The following is a 23,490-nucleotide window of genomic DNA, read 5'->3' as shown; positions in this document are numbered from 1 at the left end:
TCTATGTTGAATTTGAAGAGGGTCTGAGTAGCGTAAAAGCGGGTCTGGTGAAATTTAGACATATTAGATACAAACCAGGGATACTGGAAGTCGGGGGTGCTGAAACATTTTTTTTAGAAGGTTTGACATGTCAACAGCAAACTTGGCTTTAAGGCCATTGTTCCACCACTGGAACCCTCAGGGAGTGAATCTCTTTCCTCATCACTGCTAGACAGGCTGTTTGTAAACTGTTTTCTCCATTTCTCATTGATATTAGATATCGTGGATCTATATGGAAAAACATCTGACATGTTTAGGCGGCTGATACTGTTTGGTGTAGATTCAAATTTAAATCACGATCTACAGCCATTCCAGGGTCTAGTGTCACGTTTATTGACCTTTGACAGTTAAATGTATGATCTTTCGCCACCACCACTTACACAGTGCGTGTCACTGGACAAAAAGACACTGTAAGTGACTGCTGGGCGTCAGCCAGATGTGATCGCTTGATTACAACCTCCCGCCTCCTTTACAGAGAGTTTACAACAACCCTTAAAAACAGGGCTCAAGACAAATCATTGACCTTTGATTTTCCAACAAGGAGACTATTCTCTATGATGTTTTTAATAGGAGGTACAGTTTGTGTATTCGGTTCAGTTGTTTGCTGTCAAATAGTTTCACCATACTGGAATTTATATTGTCATTCCAAGATTTAAATAAGTCATAGAACATTTTTACTGTGTCAAATAAACAAATAAACTAAACTAAGGTCGGGACACTGAGGCTCCTGGAAAAGGTTCAGGTTTATAGGCCGATTACATCTTATTTGACAATGACGTTGGGGTCAAGTGCAAGTGAAAGCACTTAGCTCCTTTTAATTTGAGGCTGCTGAGACATGGTTATTGACTCCGTATAAGAGACAATTGCCATGAAAACCATGCGCCACTTTAGCCCCTCTTTAAGTGTCATAGAAACAGGTGGTTTTTTTTTACGGCCATCAGCCGTCAACCGTCAGGAAGTGGCTTTGAAAACAGAGGACTCTCACTGACACTGAAGTACTGCGTCCCAGTGGCCATCAACTGGGCCACTTGTGAGTATCTATTAGGAGATCCTGAGCTACTGGGAGGAAAAGAGCTCCCTCCTCTGGCAGCGGGCACTTTTTAAATCATAGGTCGATGGAACCTCATTGGGATATAAAACATCTTCCCAGTGGACACATCAAATGACACAGTGGGAACAAAGTGCAGCCACTGTAAGATTGAGTGCATTCAAGTCTCTCTGCAGTAAACTGTATTTTCTACTGTGCGGCCCCGACCTCGTCTGGATCTGGTGCTGCCCGATCCTGGCAGAATCTGGTGCTGCTTTAACATCAGGGTGAACATGTATTCATATAGTGACACAATGCAACAGTATTAAGGGCTACACCGTCAAGGAAATGCAAAAGTAAGCAGCTCAATTTCATGTCCTGTAAAAGTCACGTACATATACAATTTATAGGGAGAAATTATTTGAGGCAAATTACTAATTCAGATGTTATATAATCGGGAGGGGGGTATCTCTAGATGATTAGGTCCAGGTCAACACAAATATGGCCTAGAGTATATAAAGAAGCAAGTAAGAGTTTGAGATTCAATCGAAGGCTCATATTGATCAGAAATTATAAATTAAAATGAATTCTGTCATATAAACAAGTGACATCCTGAGGAAGCCACACAAGTCAGAAAATTACATCATGGATACGGGCATCTCTGCATCCTATTGGACGATAGACACAAGTTAACAGCTTATATAGATCGAGAACATAATTAATGATCATGCATCTATTTTGTAACCAATCAAATTACAGCTTACTTACATCAATAAATCATTTATCATAAGGTATAAATAACTTTGACGACAGCTTTATGAAATTGCACGATCACGATATAAAAAGGCCTGATTTATAAATATATATATATATATGCACACACACACAAATTGTAAGATTTGACTATCTACTCACGCTTGCAACCATTCCTTTCAGATCAAGGTCATGTAACCCGAACACAGATTTCTACCTGGGCATCTTTCAGCCATCACTGAAAAGGCAATCTTACAGGGACCAAAAATAAAGAACCACACTCATTTTTTGTAACAAAAAGTTTTATTGGCTTCTCTAATCCGTTCATCATCTCAATAACAGGTACAGCCTGGGAAATCATATCACAAGGGGTCTAGAACAAATAAGACAAAGGAATGGGGAGGCTTCTGCTACAAAATTTGGTATTGAGGTGACAGAAAAAAAGCCATACAAAAATGTCTTTATCATGCATACTGGAGAAAAACTCAATAAAATAAAAAAAATAAACAAAAAGATTTGAGAACACACATTTTTAGTGTTTTTGTACATTTTTGTAAACAATATCCTTCTAGAGATCATATCAAAACACATTATGGCAAGTAACAAAAATAAGGGATATAACATGAGAAAAATGAATGTTCTATGAGGCATCTAGAATGCAACACTGCTTGGCGTGGATGTTTGTACAGAAAAAGAAAAAAAATACATTTGCATTTTTGAGTCATTTTACTCAATAATTGTAAACACAGGCAGTGTCAAATGATTATACAATATGTCGAACCTATACTACAAATATTTCCACTACATACATGAAACGCGTGTCCCTGCTTTCTTACGCTTTAGTGATATGAGGTATATTTAGGTCAATCTTATTGTCTTTTTTTCTTTTCTCTCTCCATTAAAAAGCATAGTGTGTTTGGAGTGATGTGGCTGGTCAGTCTTTGTTCCCTGTGATCTGAGCAGCTTCAAAGTCTCTTGGCTGTGGAGCTCACAGACATAGGAATAGGGAAAAGGTGGGGTGGGTGTGGTAAGGGGGGCTCACAGGAAATCAACTAAATTAAATATCAACCCTGGCTGCCAGGATAGAATGTCTTGAGCCACGGAAGACAAAGAAGGCCATTGTTTATTCTTGTGAGTGCAGGGCTGCATTTTGGGGAGGGGAGGTGGGTATAACTTAACTTTTCAGGTTCTGAGCTGTTTATTGAAGCAGATTCTTGCAATTACTAGAACTGTGGGGGTGGGGGGGGGACGGGAATGTGGGGTAAGGGTGTAGGTCCGGTGATACAGAAAATAAAATACCTGCTACTGAGTTCTGTTGTGGCTAGTGGAGAATAAATAAAAGGGTATGGGATAAAGATATTAGGGTTCCAGCATGTCAGCCTGTCTCTCAAAACACTTAAATACAAAGAGGTACTCAAAATATTGTATAACAAAATTATGGCAAAAAAAAAATCATCTTTTTACAACATCACCCGACAAACCGTAAGAAGAAAAATAAGCCCTCCCCGAGCCCTCCCTCTCTTCAACCCTTGAAAAAAGCAACAAAATACACTTAAATGCCCGTCGTCATGCCTAGTCAACCCCTATCAAAACCCATTAGACAATAATCCAGCCCCCCCCCCTCCCACCCAGTCTCCCTCCCTCCCTCATTCACAGTTTTCTCCTCTTAAAATAATATTAAATCATTAGCATAACAGTCGCGTATCACATATGCCAATTGAATGGGTTGTTGTTGTTTCCGATGATGATTTGTTTGTTTTTAAAAGTGCTTGTTTGATTTCATTGACAAAAAAAAAAGGAACAGCAAGGAGTGGAGCAGAAAAATGGTGACTCTTATTTTTTTTTAAGACAAATAAAAAATAAAAAAGTCACTTCAGCAACAGCATGATAAAAGATCACTGATCGGCGTTCATTGCATTCTGAGGCAGCCCTGACGGCGATGAGTGTTTTTTTGTTTTTGTGTGTCTGCTGTCTTTTCTAGTGGTCGCTGGTGGGCACGACTAGAGGAGTGCATGGTCAGACAGACTTCGTCACCTGACGACGGCGCGTGCCAAGGAAACCACGGTCGGTTGTGTGCATCAACATCAATTTGTATTACCTCGGATGTCTTCACATTGACACAACAGTACCATAATCTCCACAAAGCTGCGCGCAGTAGAAACCAAACATGATCGGGTCTTGTAATTTGTTGTTCTGATGAGTTTAAAAAAATAAAAAACGCGAAAACAAAATCAAAGCTTTGTAGTCTCAAAGTACACCTGTAAAAACTGTGCTAATTGCATCTCATAATACAAAGTCTTATTACACAATTTTGCCTATTTTCCTGAGTTAAAAGGTTTCTTGTAACAGACAATATATACTTTTTTGCCATTTGAGTTCTGGGCCTTTCCCTGCCACAATTATTATTATTGAACGTATCAACATTATTCATTATTACTTTACAATGAATGGTTTGATGATTGGTAAAACACAAGGGTTCAGGAAAGAAGAAGAAAGAAAAATAACAAATCAAGCAATGTCATAGCTACCCTCTAAATGTTTTAAATTACATTTAAATCTACGGTACGTTCATGTCAAAAAACACTACTCAGAAATTAAGCGACTAAATACATAATAAAAATGAGCATATTTTAAAAAAATTGCATTTGAGGCCATGGAAGACCCTCCCTGGTCATTTTGTATTAACATTTAATGGCAGTGTTTAAAAAACAAAACTTTGCTACAAGAACAAAATTAGGAAGGGTATAGGGGCCGTATGGACAGTAACAGAACGGCCCCCAACTGGATTCACCTTGTTTGACCCTTATCTGAAACTTTGGCTTGTCTGGGTTTTTGATCCTGTACTCACTGGCTCACTGACGTCAGCTAACAAACTGGTATACCCTGAGAATTCTGACACTGGAGTCCGTATTTGATGATCGACTTCTGCCCCAGGATCACTGCCATAGCCCAGAGGGGTCCGCCGCCCTGACTTGAACTGGGAACCAAAGGCCTGGGCAAAGTTCTCAATCTGGTACATGGATTCTTTAGGGGGGTTCAGAGAGGACAGGTCTGGGTAGCTGGAGCCGTTGGTTGGTGCAACGTTTCCTCCAGCCTTGGATTGCTGCCCCTTGGAACCGTCTGTGGCAGTCAGGTCCTGGGGAGGTAGGTTGAAGTTGCCGGGAGAGTGCTGCTTCTCCAACTGCTCGGTCAGCTCCTGAGATGGGGTCAGCTGCTGGTGGCTGGTAGGTTCCAAACCGAGGTGGTAACCTGCCTGGGAGGGCGAGCTGACGAGCATGCCATAGTGGGACTTGGAGGAGGACGAGGAAGAGACGGATGACGGGGCAATGACGGGGACTGGGGAAGAGACAGAAGGCGGGTAGACACAATCCAGTGGGGATGTGGAGTAGACGTGTTTGTCAGAGAACAAGGGCCCTGTGGGACTGGAGCTGCTGGACAGGAGAGGGAAAGGCCCTGTTGGGCCAAGACTGGGGAAGGGCCCACTATGACTGGTGCGCTCCAGGGCTTGCAGGAGAAATTTCGAGTACTCGCTCATCACTGCCGTTTTATCACCCCCATTAGGCGAGTCATCGTCCAGCTCGGGGGTAACAGGGGCTGCTGGTTGGAGGTCAACATGGTGTGGATGGTCTGACAAGTCGAAAGTCACGTCATGGTGGTGTCCCTCCTCTGGCTTATGGCTATAATGGTCTAGCAGGCTTTGTAGTACCTCATCTGGAATGCCCGACTTATCGTGCTTGAGGTCCAAAGGCGACGAGTCCAGCATGGCCAGCGTGGGCTCATGCCCCAGGGAACCCTGGACTACACTATTGCCTTGGTTTACCATGTGAAGAGAGCTGGCTCCATAGTCAATGTTAACTGCATGGAGGTAGCGTCGCTTTTTCACAAACTGCATTGCATCATCGTAGTTGTTGCTGGTGGTGGGCCCCTGCTTGTTTCCCTGCAGTAGACCCATATTGTCAAGGCCAGAATCCTCCAAATGATCCATGGAGTCATGTTTCTGGCCCAACAGTTTTTGTCCATCAGTACTGTCATCTAGAGAGAGGAGGCCCTTGTCAAGGCCTTTGCGGCCAGCTTTTTTAAAGACCAGTTTGGGAGTGCGGCCCTGCATGGCGGGGCCAGAACCTGAGGGGTGCTCCATGCCGAAGTCCTGAAGGCCCATGTCTCGGGCCATCCCCCCCGAGGATGAGGCTGCTGCCGCTGAAGCATTCTTCTTCCTCTTGCGCTCACCGCCCTCTCCATTTTTGGACTTTGCCCTCTTGCGTCCGGAGGTGGTAGAGTTTCCCTGAGTGAGTGAATAGCTGCCGTGGCCTAGCTCCGCTTCGCTGAGCTCCAGCATGCTTGGGTCCAGGCCCTTCTTTATGGCTTCTCCACAAGTTCGTTTGTGCTTCAGTAACCGATCTGTTCTAGAGAAAAACTAAGTGGGCAGAAGGAAAACAGACAAAGAAAAGTATAAGCTTAGTTTCGCAGTTGTAACTTCTATCTTCAACAACAAGAACAGTTCTGCAGAGATTAAGCAGCTATTTTATATGACCACTGCAATTAATGAGAACGTTATATTCCCTGACCTTTTCTGACACAATCATTCCTCTGAGACAGGAATTTATGGATTTCAATAAAATCATATACAAAGTCAACAGGGAAATAATCTTAATGGGTAAACAGTTATAAGCTACAAACTAGACGTTGCCTACTTGTTGGCAGGTTTCGCAGCGATATGGCTTCTCGCCACTGTGCGTCCTTTTGTGCCGCTCCATATGGTACTTCTGGATAAAGCGCATGTTACACTGGTCACAGCTGAAAGGCTTCTCTCCTGCAAAAGAGGGCAAAGACAGTAGTTAGTACACAACCCCAGATAGGTTTCTATGAACTGACAAACCGCAAACAAGAGACTTCATTGATGGCTTCCAATACCACTTAGTAAAGGATGTTTCCACGAACAGAAACTCACCACTGTGGATCTTCTCATGCCGCTGGAGGAGGTACTTCTGAATGAAGCTCATGTTACACTGGCTGCACCGGAAAGGCCTCTCACCTGTGCGATCAAGAGTACAACCATCCGCTCACCAAATTAGTATATGCACAGCTCGTCATGGTGTAGTCGCCATGACGAGAAGGTAGAATTTCAAATGAAAGGTAAAACACTTAACAGTCTACAAACTAGAAGCACAAAAAAAATACAAAATATGGTTTATACTGTGAGTGAATTGTGGATTTAGAATAGCAATGGGCCTTATACAATAAAAAAAATTCCTACGTATAAAAGATCATATAAAAATATACTGCAAAATAAAGTTGTTCTTAATTCAAATAAGGAAAAACAAGTGAGCTACACAAATAAACTGAAGCTGTTAAAAGTGGAGTTTTCCCTTTAAAATATTTATGAGTTAGAATTCAAAGAACCATGTGAGTAACTTCCAGAAAAGAGCATGACTAAGACGTCCAGAAATACATGAGTAATCACCGAGTCATACCTGACTGCAGTGACTGTCTGGTTTTTAAAAGTCTCAGGCAGCTCAATCGCTGCCTGATACTGTTCTGAGGGTGTTGTTTTAAAATGTTAAAGCTTTATTTGTATTTCCTCTGTCAAAAATGTGTCAGCTCCATTAGTTTGACTGAACATTTTATTATAAAGAGGAAAGAAGGACAAACTGTTTCCTATAACTGCATCTGCTCTCCTTCTGATTTAACATGTGTGCGCAGCTTACATAAATAAAAAGCTCTGATCAGCAAAGTGAGCATTATATTTCCACCGACGAAAACCTGAAGAGAAGAGTAAAGCTTTCAAAAGCAGCGAAAGTCTCTCACCTGTATGTATGAGCACATGTCTGCGCAAGTGGTAGGAGCTGCGGAAGGCAGCATTACAGTGCTCGCAGATATGTGGTTTTGAGTTGGGGGACAGGCAGGCTCCATCTGGATCCAACATCATGGCCTAAAAGGAGAAAAGAAACCATGAGTCCAAGAGGTACATGTACATTCTGTTGACTTTCCCTCAGCAAAGTTCAAACACATTTAAAGGCTGAAAGCAGTGAAGGTATCAGACCAATGTGCAGATGTTTTTATGCAAAACAAAATGTTTTTCTGGCATAGTTAAACAGAAGACAAAAAGACAATAGAAAGGAGATTAACCTTCGAAGCATCGTTACGTTTCCTTCGGGCTTTGCCTCCTTGCCCGTCCCCATTGTTCCTCCGCCCTCTTCTACCTGAGGACTCTTTTGGCTCTTTACCCGGTCTTCCAGGAATCTAAGGACATATAATAGCGTATGTATACCACAGTCTGTAGAAGGCAGATAGGGGCTTCTGGTACACAGCAGTCTATACAACCCAAGTCTGGACATTATAATTCCTGCTATGGCAGTTAGAGGGAAACTAAGTAGAAAGAATGCAGTATGACTCGAAACATTAGGTAGAAACATGATGTCTTCTTACCGGTTCAGCCAGGCTACGGACGTTGCTGAGATTGAGGTCATGCAGGATCATGTTCTGGTGATTTTGGTGGTGGTTGCCGAAAGACATGTCCTGCATGTCGTTGCTACTCTTCCCCGCGCCTCCTCCAACACAGTTCATCCCCACTCCTCCACCCCCGCCATAGAGGGGCATGCGGTAATCCAGCTCATTTAGCCGCTCCTGCTTTATGCCCATGCTGTGGAGGAAGCCCCCGGTGTTAACAGCATTGGCGCCCTGGTGTTCCGGCGGCGAGTCCCGTTCTTTTTTCATGATCATCTCCTGGGAAAGCTCGCCCATGACGGACTGGGAAGCCAGCCGTGTAAAGCTGGTGACAGGTGGCAGGTGGCTGAACATAAGCATACCTGGTGAAAAATTTGGGTCCATGCCACCGTTCCGCAAAAACTCATTGGCTAATTTGTCTTGGATAATACTCATGATCGTGCTTTTGCTTTGTGCAGGGGAGAAGGAGGGCAATGTGTCTAAAGAGGAATGCAGGAGGAGAATTTCCTGAAAGAGAGGGAATAAAAAGAGTAACAGTAAGTATTGATGATTACACAGATGCATACAATCCAACATAACTTTAAAATGTTGTGTTAATTATATTACAGCACATCTATTAAGTAAATTAAGTCACTGCTACATAGCCCTCAGTGCTCCATGTGAACCACAACATTCTCTAGGTTTCCCTTTAGTCAACCATTAATTACTTTATTGGATTTATTAGGCTTTACCTAATGCAAGCACTAGTTAGGTAACTGGGAACCGTTGTAAGTGTTTTACTGAAAATATATACTACTACAATGTCAGGAGAGAGGTGAAACTGAAATAAAGTCAGAGTAAGAGTGAGCATATTTAAAAAGAGAGGGCATACAAAGGACATTTGTGTCTGTGACATCCCAAGAATATCAGATTATAAGGAAAGTCCCAATACATCTAAATATGGGTTCAAAGCTCTAAAGAAACACACATTACAGATGTCATGTTGTACGGTTTGACTGAGTGACTACACAATACAAATAAGTGTGGATCTCTGAACTTAAATCACTCACAAAAACAAAGTAGATCTGTTCTTAGCTGCGTCTGTGATATTTAATCCACACATCACATTGTTCTACTGTTCCACATGTGACTTGGATTACAGCCATAATAATACAAAAAAATAATCTGTGATTTAGTTTAAATGGCTTTTTCGAGATCTTTTTTTGTTTTAGCACTTTTGATTCAAGCCGAGCCACAACAACAATACTCGGCTAATAAGCCCCAGCGTGGAGGCAAAAGCTGGGGAGACATTAGCTCCGATATTGGACAAATTAATGGGTTCACTACACGTCACCTAAAACAAACGATATTTGGGTCAAATCCAGCGAGAGGTTCCGGGAATTTGGACCGTGGATGAGGCTGAATGAGCCGGACGAGCATGGAAGGACAGGCGAGGGGGGGATTTATTGTTTAGTCTGGAGCCGCCGACCGTTTGGCTGCGAGACCCCGAATCCAGCAGAAGGCGGACGGAGCTTTTGTGATGCATAACAGTTAGCATGGCTAAGCTAGCCGCCTAGCCACAATGAGACACAATCAACCAGACCCTCGCGTCCCCAATCAAAACAAGCGATTAAATCGTCCCGGAAACCACAACCTCTCGTTTTGGACAAAGACAGAGCGACACTTTAAGTCACTGGACGTGATATAAGTCACGTTTTTGTTAACAAAAAGTATAATTTCATCCATTGGGGATCAATGTAACGCAGCGTTTAGCCTGTTACCCAATGTTGCTATCGGGCTAGCTTACACACATCCACGATTTGATTCCGTTTTCGTGGCTGTTTAAACGGCGCTGCTGCGGAGTGGAGTCGCCGTAAAAACAGATAAATACAGCGATAGGAGAGAATAATGGAAGCGGGGGAGCTCGAGGGGAAACAGGCGGGCTGCTGGGGGTCCGGTCGGCGGCGTGAAGCGCTCATTCTTCGGCTCCCGAGCTTTGATGACGCTCGTGAAATAAAATCTGTCTGCGAGCGACGCTGGCGCTCTATTTATTGATAGCTAACTTTAGCTGCGATAACACCCGGGTAATGCTCACCAGCGGGCCGGGGACTAGCCACACACTCCCCGGCGTTCAGCACCCATGTTGACCCGGTGGCCGAGTTCCGAGCTGTGAATTAAAGTGTGCGCGTCGAAGGTTGTTTATAACAATCAAGCTGCCACGAGCTAGCTAGCTAGTTAGCACGTTAGCTTGCTAGCTGCCCCGACCGAAAACCCGCATTACGGCCCATGCAATAGAAACAATGATGCTGCCTCTCGCCGCGTCTCCCCCGAGCCAGGCGCCTCCGTCGCGTGAAATCTCGACAAAGACCCCGCGCCTGTCCCGAGTAAAAGCTGGCTCCGGGTCCCCACTCACCTACACATGACCGCAGTAGGGTTCAAACGTGGCCGCGTCGTCTCCGTGGTCGCCGCTTCGGGGTTTTATTGCCAAAACATTGTTCTCCGGCGGCCGCTGCTTTCTTCCATCTTGTCCCGGCGCGGGGAATTGTGGGTGCAGCGGACGGGTCGTGAGAGGAGACAGGCGAAGGCTGCAGAGGTTTGAGAGAGAGAGGGAGGGAGGGAGTGAGGGTCACTGGACGGTGAAAACACACAATCACACTCACACACACACACAGACACACACACAGGAGGAAGATGATTTAACACAAACATTCATAGTCATATAACGCAACACACCGTCGCATTTCCCCTTATAAGATTGCATGCATAGTGTATTTCTCCTCCATGTTTCCCTTTATTACCCACCATCTGCAATCATTCAGTTTATTGCTCTCCACATAATCAATTTCCACAATAAAGCATTAAGGTCACAGATGAGACTATGGAGTGTTTAGCTGTAAGTAAAAGGAAATGCCAATTATCATCAAGGCTGTTAACAAGGCAATGCCACCCAAAATATTTTTGGATCTTTTAAATTTAATTGTTAATTTTTGATGACATTTGCAGGGCATGTGTTCTTATTTATCCTACCTGAACAATAATTTAGTGTATTTATTGTAAAAAAGTAATCTTTACTTATCCTCCATCGGGCCACTATATTCATTTTTTTGTAATTAATTGTAAATTTGTTGTGAATATGCACAAGACAAAAGTGCAATACCAACAAATGAAGGTCCTATATTCTAAATTATGAATATTGTATAAATAGTAAAATTGCAGTAGAAGTGATAGTCAGTATTTTTCCTCAGGTTTAATGAGAAGTACTTCCTTTACTAATGGATGCACATTGTCCAAAGATTAAATAAGATAAGATAAGCTGAACCTTTGTTGATCCTCAGTAGAGGAAACTCACCATCGACACTGCAGCACAAGGGGAAATTTAGTAAGTGTAAAAATATGATTAAAAATAAAAATTCTATATACTATTAAAGTAGAAATGTTGTCATGATGTGGATGAAAGAAAAAACTGTGTGTAACCAATACTAATGTGGTGTATCAGTTGAAACCATCCGTGCCCTGCAGCTCCCGACCATGAGGCCTCCACAAGCTTCACCGGGAACTGATTTGAGATAATTTGATAATTTACACATTCCATCAGATAATTCGCACGACAACACTATCAACTCTCATATCAATGACCCCCTGCTGTTGAGGCTATAATTCTTAATATGTAAATAGGGCAGGCATGAAGTACCGACCTTCTGACTGTTATTATTGCAGAGATAATTGCTGTTATTATTTCCATCGAGTAGAAATGGTTCTGTCGGTGTGTGATGAAATACGAGTGCCCTCTTCTTATATAAAGTCGAGGCACCGACACATTTGTAGTTGAGTATATTTTGTTCTCATGATGACTTGTGAAAGCTTTTTCTTCTGCCACTGATGCATTGTCCATTTCATATTTGATATAAAGACGTATCAGGAGAAGATAAAAACAGAGTCTGGGTTTTTACTTTTTTACTGCAGTTCAGTTTAACATTGTTTCCTGCACACGGAGGCATACAACAAAAACAGTCATTGTGCAAAACAACACATCTCAAATCATGAGGTGGATTAATAAACATGGCTTCCAGCTCCAGCTTGATTACCAGGTATATCTGTTTAATCACTGGGACGGAATATTGAGATGACAGGGCTGAAAATCTTGATTTCGGGGACTTAAAAGCATTAAAGTGCTTATTTAACAGTTCAATGTGACAAATTAGCTTATAGGTTTGCATTAGCTTGTATTTTTGTTTTATTTCATTTGTATCTGTTCAACATCACAGGGTGTTTGTGTGAGTGTGTGTCTGTAGATTCACAGTATTTCTCAATCAATTAAAAAACAGATTGATCTGATAGTACACAACATGTCTTTGTGCCTATTAATGTTACTACCGAGTGTAATTAGCACAAACAACCCAACTGTCCTGGCTCACCAGATACACAGGGCCTCTGAGCCTGGTCGCAGCACAAGAGGTGCAGCCTCTGGTCGTATAATTCAACCAGCTGCGAAGCCGACTTCTGCAAACTCCCTGTCGTATACGGGTCAAGTGTACTCTCTGCGTAATGACCTCATCCATCACTTTTGGAACTTTTAATTAGCTGACTAAGCAATACAACAGCTGTAACTGTTGTTCCCTATTACATTTATTCCAGGTTTGTTCCTCTTTTATTTTTCTGATCTCTTGTGCATGGACTTAGTCAGCATGTGTGTTCCTTTGTCTGTTCCAACAAAGTGGACTATCTCATCCAGCCTGTTTAGGTTGCCTTATTAAATTACAATTTTAGGAAGTCTGCACTTTCTATATTTATATATTATTTACATGTGTTTCTAATGGGGATCCTTAGATAAACTAAACTAAACTAAACTAAAGAGCTTGTCACCAGTCAAGTCAACTTCCACTGCAGTACCACCAGGGGGAACTAAAACGCCACCAATGACTACAAGTAGTGTTCTTAGAATAATTTTTTTTGTAATTTTTATGGTGCACAGTTTTTCTCAAGATGGAAATAACAGAGTCACAGCAAACACATATCAAAGAAATATGAAATAAAAGATGGTTTTCGGTTGATATCACCGTCAGACTGTTTGCTCGGATTGATGCTATCGTCCGATTGGGTACATACAATAAAACTGTAGCCACACATCCGCCCCTGTGAAAGAGAGATGTCCCCCCCCCCCCCCCCCGCTGCTGCATTTCCAGCACAGTCTTTAATTTGCAGTCACTCCCACCAGAGCATGTCTCCTTTGGCACAAGTGCGCACTGTAGCCTGGTGTCCACATCCAGCGGCTCATTGAGCAGCAGCACCTCAGTGGATCCACCAAGGACGCAGCCTTTTCCATGTGAATACAGCTTTTGTTTCACGCGTTCTTTCCACTGGGTTCTCTCTCTTTTGTTCCAGGGTGAGCGCAAAAGTTGGCGCCTGCGAAGAGCCGAGTGTGACTGAAACATGCCCATTGCGCAGAATCTGTGCTCACTCGCGGTGATTCTACGGGAGAGGAGCGCGTCTCCACCTCACGGGACGCAGGACGCGCGCTGAATGTTGCCGCATGGTGTCTGTGCAGGAGGGAACCAAAGTTGCGTAAAGAGCCCGATCCTGCACAAGTAGCGACCGCCTGTCACCAACAAGGGGATTGGAACCATGTCGGCCATACGGAGGAAATTTGGGGAGGACTACCAGGTGGTGAACACCAACCAGGGCATGACTTTCGCCGCCCAGGTGAAGAAGAAGAGGCAGCGGTTCGTGGAGAAGAACGGCCGGTGCAACGTCCAGCACGGTAACCTTGGCGGGGAGACCAGCCGGTACATCTCCGACCTCTTCACCACGCTGGTGGACCTCAAGTGGCGCTGGAACCTGCTCATCTTCATCCTCACCTACACGGTGGCGTGGCTCGTCATGGCTTCCATGTGGTGGGTGATCGCCTACATCCGCGGCGACCTGACCCCCGGCGGCCACGAGGACTCCTATACGCCGTGCGTCGCCAACGTGTACAACTTTCCCTCCGCGTTCCTCTTCTTCATCGAGACGGAGGCGACCATCGGCTACGGCTACCGCTACATCACGGAGAAGTGTCCGGAGGGGATCATCCTCTTCCTCTTCCAGTCGCTGATGGGCTCCATCGTGGACGCCTTCCTCATCGGCTGCATGTTCATCAAGATGTCGCAGCCGAAGAAGCGCGCGGAGACGCTGATGTTCAGCCAGAGGGCGGTGATCTCGCAGCGGGACGGGAAGTTGTGCCTCATGTTCCGAGTAGGGAACCTGCGGAACAGCCACATGGTGTCCGCGCAGATCAGGTGCAAACTCATCAAGGTAGGACACAGGTCGTGTAGTCAGTGATTTGTGGAGGAGCGCAATGTCTCCAAAAGACGCACAGGACAAGTGGACGCACTTTGGCGCAGTGAGCATCCGCCTCTGGCTCCAACAGCTGAAACGCCACCGTCCCTGTCACCGTCTAATTAACAGTCATTTACTATGTCCTGAAAGTTCTCATTATGTTTTATGAGTGCATTCCAAGTCGTGCATTGAATTTCCATTCATCTCCGGAATTGATTGCATTCCCTCAGGGTCCTATATGATTTGCACATGAGGTTATGGGTTTTAACGAGTGACCATTTACATTTCCCCCCCTGCAGCAGATTAGTCTTTATTATTGTTGGATTTTTAAATGAACAGTGTCTCTTATCCTCACCTATTCATCTCAGAGGGTCATCTCAAACTGTCACTGGGCTGTATATTTAAGTTCAGCCTGGGCTCCTTTGGGACAGTGAAGACAAAAATAACACAAAATCTGAGGCCCTGTAAAGCTCTAATAGACTATAGCCTCGACACAAGGTAATCCACGTCTTGTATTTATGCACCAAACGTCTCTTACTCATGGAATCCAGCTCTCTCCAGTCCAACCATCGGTAAATGCATGACAGTGGTGCTGTGTTGTGACAGGGAGAGTTAGTCGTGCTTTTGTCCTCTCCGATGAAGTGGCGTGATGATCTCAAGTGACAGTTCCCTCCTTGAAGCTCAAGGGAGAGTCCCCAGAAAGCTCCCAGTAAGTGAGTATACCACCGTTAGTACAGCTCACACTGAACACTCCATTTGCTGAATTGATCCACACAGCATCTTTCAAAGAATCACCTTCTGTCCAGACTCTTACTCTTCCTTTCATTCGGGTAGAAACCCTTAGAGAGAGCAGAATAAAAGCCCCTCACTTAAACGCATTAAAAGCCACTAAATACGTTTTTATTGTTAGTGTTCCAGTTCGCTCTGGGATGATTTTCATTTCATTTCATCACCTTTTTATTTGCTTTTCAATTAATAGCCCCGACAGGCAAAAAGGAAAATGTGTTGAGCTAATTGCAAGGCACCGATGCAATATCATCCACTTCACACAGGATAATAGTTTCAATCAGGCATTGTAACACTCTCCTAGTTGTTTGGAACTTCTGCTGCGGTAATGCCATTAATTCAAGATGAATGAAAGCAGCTGGACGTCCACACATGGGCCTCGCTGTCACGTCTGACTGTCAGATTTGCAGATTTCACGGATATTACCGTTTTCTATGACACATTCAGATCTACTATTTAATTAAGAAGATTTTTCTGTGATCAATTTATTTGTGCTCGGGGTTATACATCCCGGCTACTGTGAGCGGAAATTAGCCCCTAATGGGTTTCCATTGCCAAGATTCAAACAGAACGTGCTGCAACAAGTGCTGCAGAACCTTCATGGCTACACTGCATTATTCAGTCTTTAAATTAAAAACCATCGCGAGTGTAACACAATTAAAGCTCGACATACATTACTTGTGTGAAGTGCTCCCACCCATCGGTTTTTCTTATTTTTTCCGTGCGACAGTCCCCTGGCTCTCCTCCAGAGATCCGATGATTCGATTTACGCGATGAACCTGATCTGGGGCTTCTGCCAGTAAATGATGATCCTTTAAATGATCGTTAAATTAGATTTTAAGCCACAGCTATCCACGTGTTGGTGGAAGGTCAGACATCCAGGACTCTCCTAATTGGCCGCTAAAGAGCATCGCGCTCAAATGCCATCAATCATCACACAGAGGACAGACGGTAAACAAGCAAAACTTTCATTTCACTTTTCTTTCACTCGGATCCAGCGCTGCTCCTGATGCTTGTGGCAGAACAGCATCTGGAAACCGAGGAGGAGACTTGTTATATTTGTCAGTCGCAGTGTGCAGGACGCCCCTGCTGAGGAGGCGCAGTGTCTTTTGATGAATATTAGAGTGAGGTTGTAGAGCCCATAAACTATGCCACGGAGGCGTCACACTGCACTGTGTGGAATTGCAGCGTAAATTGACTATACAGCATCGCCCTGATACTGTACCTGCTCTCTGAAACGAAGCCGTGGCTTGTGTTCAGGTAACGCTCATTCCAAGGTCACTGTCACACGGGTAGGCCCACAACGCTGCCTGGAGAAATGAGGCGTGCTGCAGTAAATCCTGTGTAAACGCAACGTGGCTTGGTACCTGCTATCAACTGTCAGGGATACTCGGGGGCGAGCATGGGTCATAAATTCATATGGGGCCTGGATACTGTTGAGATGCTCAGGTTCTTGATCAGAATCTAAAATAATTACATTTATGTGATTTCTTATGCAGGAATGGCGCTGTAACTACATGGAATAGATGCTATGTTATGTTTTATGCAGTTTGAATAATGAATTTATAGCAATTGTTTTTAGTTTGTTATTTTCAATCATAGGAGACAGTGATAAAAGGCCATTGTCAGTGTTTTTCCATTGACTCATTAGGCGAATGGTAGATGTATTTATTTTTTATCAACCACTCAGACTATACAAGCCACGATCACCCATTCACATAGTGCTGCCACATTCAGCGATTTTATGTTACACAGCATTTCTCAGCCATCAGGGGCCATTCGGGGTTCAGTGTCTTGCCCAAGGACACTGTGGCAGGCAGAGTAGATGAGCCTGGGATCAAACTACTAACCCCCTTGTTAGTGGATGGCCACCTGGTCCTGGCCCCCATGAATATCAGTCATATTATCCTTATATTTTCCAAAATGACCATTTTATGAAACCAACAAAACTCCAACACTTGCAATACAACTACCCCTACTGTTAACACCCCCCCCCCCCCCCATGTTGACATGTAAACATGTATATCTATTTACATCAGTGTGTATTGATTCAGCAAGGTCTCACATCTTATCCTCATGGTTACTTAATATAGAGACACTGGAACATTGGAATACACTGAATTGAATTTCTGAAGAAGCTGCGCTGCATTAATCCAAATTTGACCCAGAAGTGAATTGATTAAAGCTGAGGTTTTGTTGTCAGTTCCCTCAAGTGTCCTCTTCAACGTTGCTCCTCCACCGAGGGCAGCACACATCTCACACATAAGCAGAATTTTAATTTTCTTTTTTTGTGGTACACAAAAAATGCACAATGGGAACGGCAGCTTTACTCTAAAGGGAAACCTTTGTGCACCAGAGCTGGCACCTTCAGTTTTTCTTTTCAATAGATATTTTCAATCACGGCTTGTTCCTCTCAACTCTGAGGGCAAGATGTGATTACGTTTTTTTTTTTTAATTTTAAATTGTATGATCTGACACACCCATCGACGGCTTCCTGGATCGCATGAAAAGTAAATTATACTTGCTTGGAGGTATTTTTTTAAGTAATTTACTGTCAAACCTGATTGTGATGGACCCACTGGTCAAAGAACAGGGAGTTCTTCCTTCAGATTTTACTTTATTGCAGTCAGACTGCAGTTGTGTCAAAGGTCACTATACCACGTTTGCATATTAACTTAAAAGATTAACCTTGAATTCCCATAAATATTAATGCACCTTTCATTAATAAACCAATAGAATGCAGAGGCACACTGACCCCTGCACCGCTGGCAGGATATGATTTTAGAATAGAAAGACGTGTTCGTATCTGGTTTGGCTGCGGCACGCGGAGGAACCTTCGTGCTCACTAGAAAAGACGAGTTAAAGACGTGAGGGGGAAGTTAACAGCAGCAGCAGCAGCAGCAGTGGTTAAACTGATCTGAAACACAAAGACAGGGAGACGGAGTGACAGCTGGGCGGTTGCTCATCAGTGTCAACAGAAGCAGCAGGTTGGGCCACAGCGGGAGATAAGTGATCCGGGCGAGTGGTAGTCGCGGACAGACAGTCAGGGATGCAGGCGTTTAGCAAGACGGGAAAACAGACGTGTCATCGTGGCTCGCCACATCTGCCGCCGTCTGATTCTGAAGGACAAACCGAGAGGAGAAGGAGAGGAGACAAAACGAGAGACGGAGGAATTGGCTGTAATGGTTTCCACCTCAGGATTGGGAATGGGAGCTGAAATGTGACATCTGTGACGCCCTTATGTTTAATGTCCAGCTTGAAGTTCGAAGGCTCCAGCAGGACACACACCCATGCACACACACACACACCATTGCATGAGTGTAACGTCCGCTGTCACTGTTTGCTTCTTTGCATCTCCCTCACACGCACACACCTGCACACGCACTTGCACCCACACACACTGTGAACTGAGGAGGAAGAGGGTCACCAGGGACGGGGGCCCTGCTTTCACTCAACCTGAATCTCAGGTGGCTTGGTAAATGAAGCACTCTCCCCACACCAGGTCCTCTTCCAAAAGCCATTAATCCCCCCCCTCGTGGCACTGAGTGTTTAGGGGCACAAGGAGAAGACACAGAAGGCTTTCGACTCGTTAAAGCCGCTCCGTGTCAAGCAGCTTCCTTCCTTCTCTCTGCACAGGTTTCATTTTGTTGAAACACTATCAATGAAGCTGTGAATCTGGAAAACAGGCAGCTTTTACATGTTTTTTATAACCTGAGAGGCTTAAAAGTGACTGTTTCCATTCTCACTGACTTGGAGGAGCATGGCTGACAAAAGGGACAAACTGCCCCATGCATCTTAATGACAATGTAAATTTTTAAAATGATAAAATAAAAGGGGTGAGATAAATAAATTAATATATAGAGATGACAGGCTTTTAAAAATGATTTAATGTTAGTTATCCTTCTTATAGGAGCGGGGGGGGGGGGGGTAAAGAAGCAGAGGTCACCTGTACTTATGTACTTATATATGTGGTATATAATTGTACTTAAATATGACAATACTGGATTTCTGCTGTTTTTGACAACCTTTCTCATAAGGAGAAATGCACTTACAGCAGCGTCAAAACAATGTAGACAAGAGAACAAGTTAAAATAGAATGATAAAAGGCAATCACAATAAATTAAACTGGTATTATAATGCAAAAATATATTGCCTTAATATCTATTTGAAGGAGCACCATTCAGGAAAATCATAATACAGATCTTTCATCTGTAAATGTTGAGTCAGCAATGAAAAACAAGTTATGGTAAGTTGTAGCTTTTTACAGCCTTTGTCCTCTACATTAAAACACTATTTTAATTTGTGTTCTGTCCTTTTAAAACGTTTATTTTTCTTTGCTTTTACAAAATTCCATCCTGCGACACAGGCTTTCTTTCCTTCAAATTCAAATGGGTCTTCTCAGCCGTCAGTGAAGCGGCGTCGTGAGTGACACTTCTCCCTCAAACTGGGCGCGCCGGGGATCTGTGGGCACAGACGTCTTCCCGTGAAATGTCACACCCGTCTGTCCTCGACGTCTCTGTGAATCCAAATGACAGTCTGTTTGCCATCTGTGTGGACCGAGCGGCTCCTCACTCCCAGGGCCGGCGAGACTCGTCTGCACACAAGTTAACAGGATGTGACAGGGAGAACTATTTGATTTGAATCATGGAGGGATATCAAAATGTTACCGGGACCAAAGGGATTTATAATTTATGTCGTCTGACTGTTTGGCTTTTCATTCACTTGTATTGGACTTTTTTTTATTGGTCTCTATCTTCTGGGTGAAACAAACACATGTTCCCTTGTAAATCAATCTTGACATATCGGCTGCAGCTCGAGGCTTTGGTGTGACAGGACAAGAGGTTTTATAAGCTCTAAATTTCCACTTTCCACTTCGTTGAGATCACGCGCTAATTCCATCTTTTAATTTAACAGCTGCTTTATTTGATTAAGGTGGTTCTTTGCTCCGCTCGGCCTCTTTAGAGCGAGCGCCAGGCTCTCCTCCGTAATCTAATGATACTCGTTTCCGATGGGCAGGCTCCTACAGAGTTTTGTAAGTACTTTAATGTTCAGGAAGGTGTACTCAGTAAATGATTTCACAGAAGTGACATAAATTATACATGTGGGGGGGAGGTGGGAGAACGCCCTTATTTTACCAAGCATGTCTGTCTCACATTCTGTGCCACAGATTGTTTATAAAGATGGACGACATCTTCCTCCCATTATCCAGCATTTAAGCTAAAATAGATATATATATATATATAAATGTCTCCATCTTGCACACTGTTAGAGCAGCATGACCTTTTTAATTAAACGTTTCAATCTTAATTTGTGAACCCTAAAAAAATGAAACTTTGAATGACAAAGATGTTGTATTATAAACAACATTTTAGTGCTATAAATGAATTGGTATTTAGTCGCTAATAAGATTCGTATTATTTGCCTCTATAACCCCGGTGTGGAGGAAAGGATTTTGATTAATATCCTGAGTTAATTGCTCTTGACTCAATATGTAAATGTGTGTTGTGTTTGTGTTTCCAGTCCCGGCAGACCCCGGAGGGCGAGTTCCTGCCGTTGGACCAGTGTGAGCTGGACGTGGGCTTCGGGACGGGGGCGGACCAGCTCTTCCTGGTGTCACCACTAACCATCTGCCACGAGATCAACCCCAAGAGCCCGTTCTTCGATCTGTCGCAGCGCTCCCTCATGAACGAGCAGTTTGAGATTGTCGTCATCCTCGAAGGCATCGTGGAAACCACTGGTTAGAGCTAATTAAAATATCTCTCCATATATATCAGCCTGTGGCATCGATCATTTTTCAGTAATATCAAATAAGTAATATTTAATTTCATTGTGTTTAAATATTAAAGAGCGAAAGCTCTTCGCCCTGTTTGCAATTTTCCCTTCACATTTTCTGCCTCTCTTATCCCTGAGAGGCATTTAATACTTTAATATCTGCTCCCTGTCTGGCTGTCAGTCCTTTTTCATTTAATAGCCCTCCCTCTACAGTTGTGTTCATAATGTCTCCTTTTTTATCATTTTCTTGTCTGTATTTCAAACGTCCCTTATCTCTGATGTCTTTTCTCTCCATCATAGGAATGACATGCCAGGCGAGGACATCTTTCACGGAGGATGAGGTCTTGTGGGGTCATCGCTTCCTTCCTGTCATGTCACTAGAGGAGGGCTTCTTCCGAGTCGACTACTCCCAGTTCCACAACACCTTCGAGGTTCCTACACCCCCCTATAGTGTCAAAGAGCAGGAGGAGAAGTCGTCCGTGACGTCCCCCAACTCTCTGTCCGTCGCGCCCACCCCCTCCTCTCCTCAGCCGGGTAACGGTGCCCGAGGGGGCCGCAGGGAAAGGCTCCTGTCAGCCGACTATGTGGACCACGCAGATGACCAAGCCATGAGGCTGCCCAGCAAACTGCAGCGCATGAGCTCCACCAAGGAGGAGACCTTCTGGAGGGGGTTGAAGACAGGGGCGGCCTTGCCAGGGGGGAAGGCCGCCAGCATGGGAGACCTGCCGCTTAGTATTCAGAGGCTGCGGTCCAGCTCCATCCCGGTCACAAGGCAAGCACAGCTGGAGGAGCAGGTTCAGCTGCTGTCTTTGGACGGAGAGGAGGTCGAGCTGGAGAAGCACAGACTGCCAGCAGCCATTAGCACCATCAGTGCTCCAACACCAGTCCAGATCTCCATGATCGGGGGTCGGCCGGAGGACAACCTGCCCGCCAAACTGCGCAGAATGAACGTTGACCGCTAACACCTGTGGACAACCTTTCAAACTTAAAGGACATTTTGAAATCGAATCAGGCTCTACGGGACTTGTATATATAAAGACTATTGTGATATGATTATTTAATTTTTTCCTGCAAGCTGGGTCTGGTATTTTAGATTTAACCAAGTTGTCCATTTCCACAAACAGGAGGACGACACCAATAAGCCATCCGTCCGCTCAGACTGTGAGTCATTTTTTGATAGATCACCATCTGTGCCCCCTGCCGACTCTTAACACTTCTGCCCATGCGCTTGTTTCTTTCATTTCAGTTCACCGGGGTTTGCATTGAAGATTTTCTTATTATCTCAAACAACAACTTTTTAAATATTCAAGCACCAGTTGTAAATCACGGGGATTGTCCACTAGCTTAACCACAAGGCCTGTCAAGCTTTGGATTTCTCCCTAAGCAGAGCACATAGGACTGTAGCTGGAGTTCTTTTAACCTTTTGTAGAACCAAACCCCACAAGCGCTAAAAGCGGAGACGGTGAGATAGATGGTGTTGAGTTTGCAAATACTTCTTGCTAACTTGAAATTAAAAACATCATGTGTGAAAAAACAAACTTAGCACGTTAGACAAGCAGCCACATGAGCTGTACAGAGAACAAAAATAAAGAAAGGATCCCTGATGTTTCATGAACCAACTCCAAACTGCAACACTAGAACAAATATATTTTACCCATTTTACCCTTAATAACCTTATTTACAGGGAACTCATGAGGAAGCTGAAGTTAGCCTCATTACAGTACTATTAGATAAGGTACGAAATCGATAGTAATCGGCTGTAAATCTGTAACGCTGGCGTCTACCTCCGTCTGAAGTCAACAAACCATTGTTTGTTAAAAATTACTGAGAATTTGAATTTTGTAAGCTGCGTTCAGTATGTGCCAATCAATCAACCTGGAAAAGGTACAAAAATCGAAGATCTCTGACACACAATTCAGGTTGATGCACCATATTTATTTATCACTTGTACTGTATATTTGTTTATTTGGATGCACATTGACTCGTGTGTTTATTACTGTACAATTTTAACTATTATCAATCTTTGGACGACTGACTTTCTTTCATCATGAACTGAGTAATTAAAAAGGAAAACAAATACATGGGAATGCAGGGACGCTGACATCAGGGGACACATGTCTTATTATTGTGCCAATATCAAGGTAGAGTTTAAACTTCATAATTGCAACTGATATTAAATTCTCTGAAAACAGAAATGTGTGTGTTGGTACAGATTTTTTTTTTTACATTCTACACCATGTTTTCTGTTAATTGTGTAATTGCTGCCTGTGTTAAACATTTTAACACCCAGAGGTATCGCAGCCAACGTTCTGCATCAGGAATCCCTGCGTCTCCTCCTGCGTCTCCTCCTGCGTCTCATCCTGCTTCTCCTCCTG

General features: G+C 43.8%; 2 protein-coding genes across 2 annotated transcripts; one reads left to right on the top strand and one right to left on the bottom strand.

Moving 5' to 3' along the window:
- Positions 1-3,467: 3,467 nt before the first annotated feature.
- znf281b (zinc finger protein 281b) lies at positions 3,468-10,807 on the bottom strand. Its single transcript, XM_062378547.1, has 7 exons — positions 10,656-10,807; positions 8,246-8,770; positions 7,946-8,059; positions 7,625-7,748; positions 6,768-6,851; positions 6,511-6,629; positions 3,468-6,233 (listed from the first exon to the last, which is right to left on the bottom strand). The coding sequence occupies exons 2-7, from the start codon at positions 8,696-8,698 to the stop codon at positions 4,623-4,625; spliced, it is 2,505 nt and encodes an 834-aa protein (XP_062234531.1). The 5' UTR covers positions 8,699-8,770; positions 10,656-10,807; the 3' UTR covers positions 3,468-4,622.
- A 2,672-nt stretch (positions 10,808-13,479) lies between these two features.
- On the top strand, positions 13,480-23,279 carry LOC133975671 (G protein-activated inward rectifier potassium channel 1-like). Its single transcript, XM_062413632.1, has 3 exons — positions 13,480-14,533; positions 20,864-21,080; positions 21,416-23,279. The coding sequence occupies exons 1-3, from the start codon at positions 13,865-13,867 to the stop codon at positions 22,075-22,077; spliced, it is 1,548 nt and encodes a 515-aa protein (XP_062269616.1). The 5' UTR covers positions 13,480-13,864; the 3' UTR covers positions 22,078-23,279.
- Positions 23,280-23,490: the final 211 nt, after the last annotated feature.

The sequence above is a fragment of the Platichthys flesus genome, chromosome 20, assembly GCF_949316205.1.
Source record: "Platichthys flesus chromosome 20, fPlaFle2.1, whole genome shotgun sequence".
NCBI lineage: Eukaryota > Metazoa > Chordata > Actinopteri > Pleuronectiformes > Pleuronectidae > Platichthys > Platichthys flesus.
Note: the sequence above shows the minus strand (reverse complement) of the source record. Positions and strands in the feature narration are given on the sequence as shown.

Coding starts and splice junctions, on each gene's coding strand:
- LOC133975671 (XM_062413632.1), top strand. CDS start 13,865: ATGTCGGCCATACGGAGGAAATTTGGGGAGGACTACCAGGTGGTGAAC. Junction 14,534..20,863: donor TCAGGTGCAAACTCATCAAG/GTAGGACACAGG, acceptor TTGTGTTTCCAG/TCCCGGCAGACCCCGGAGGG. Junction 21,081..21,415: donor AGGCATCGTGGAAACCACTG/GTTAGAGCTAAT, acceptor TCTCCATCATAG/GAATGACATGCCAGGCGAGG.
- znf281b (XM_062378547.1), bottom strand. CDS start 8,698: ATGAGTATTATCCAAGACAAATTAGCCAATGAGTTTTTGCGGAACGGT. Junction 8,060..8,245: donor TCCGTAGCCTGGCTGAACCG/GTAAGAAGACAT, acceptor ATATGTCCTTAG/ATTCCTGGAAGACCGGGTAA. Junction 6,852..7,624: donor ACATGTGCTCATACATACAG/GTGAGAGACTTT, acceptor TTGATCGCACAG/GTGAGAGGCCTTTCCGGTGC.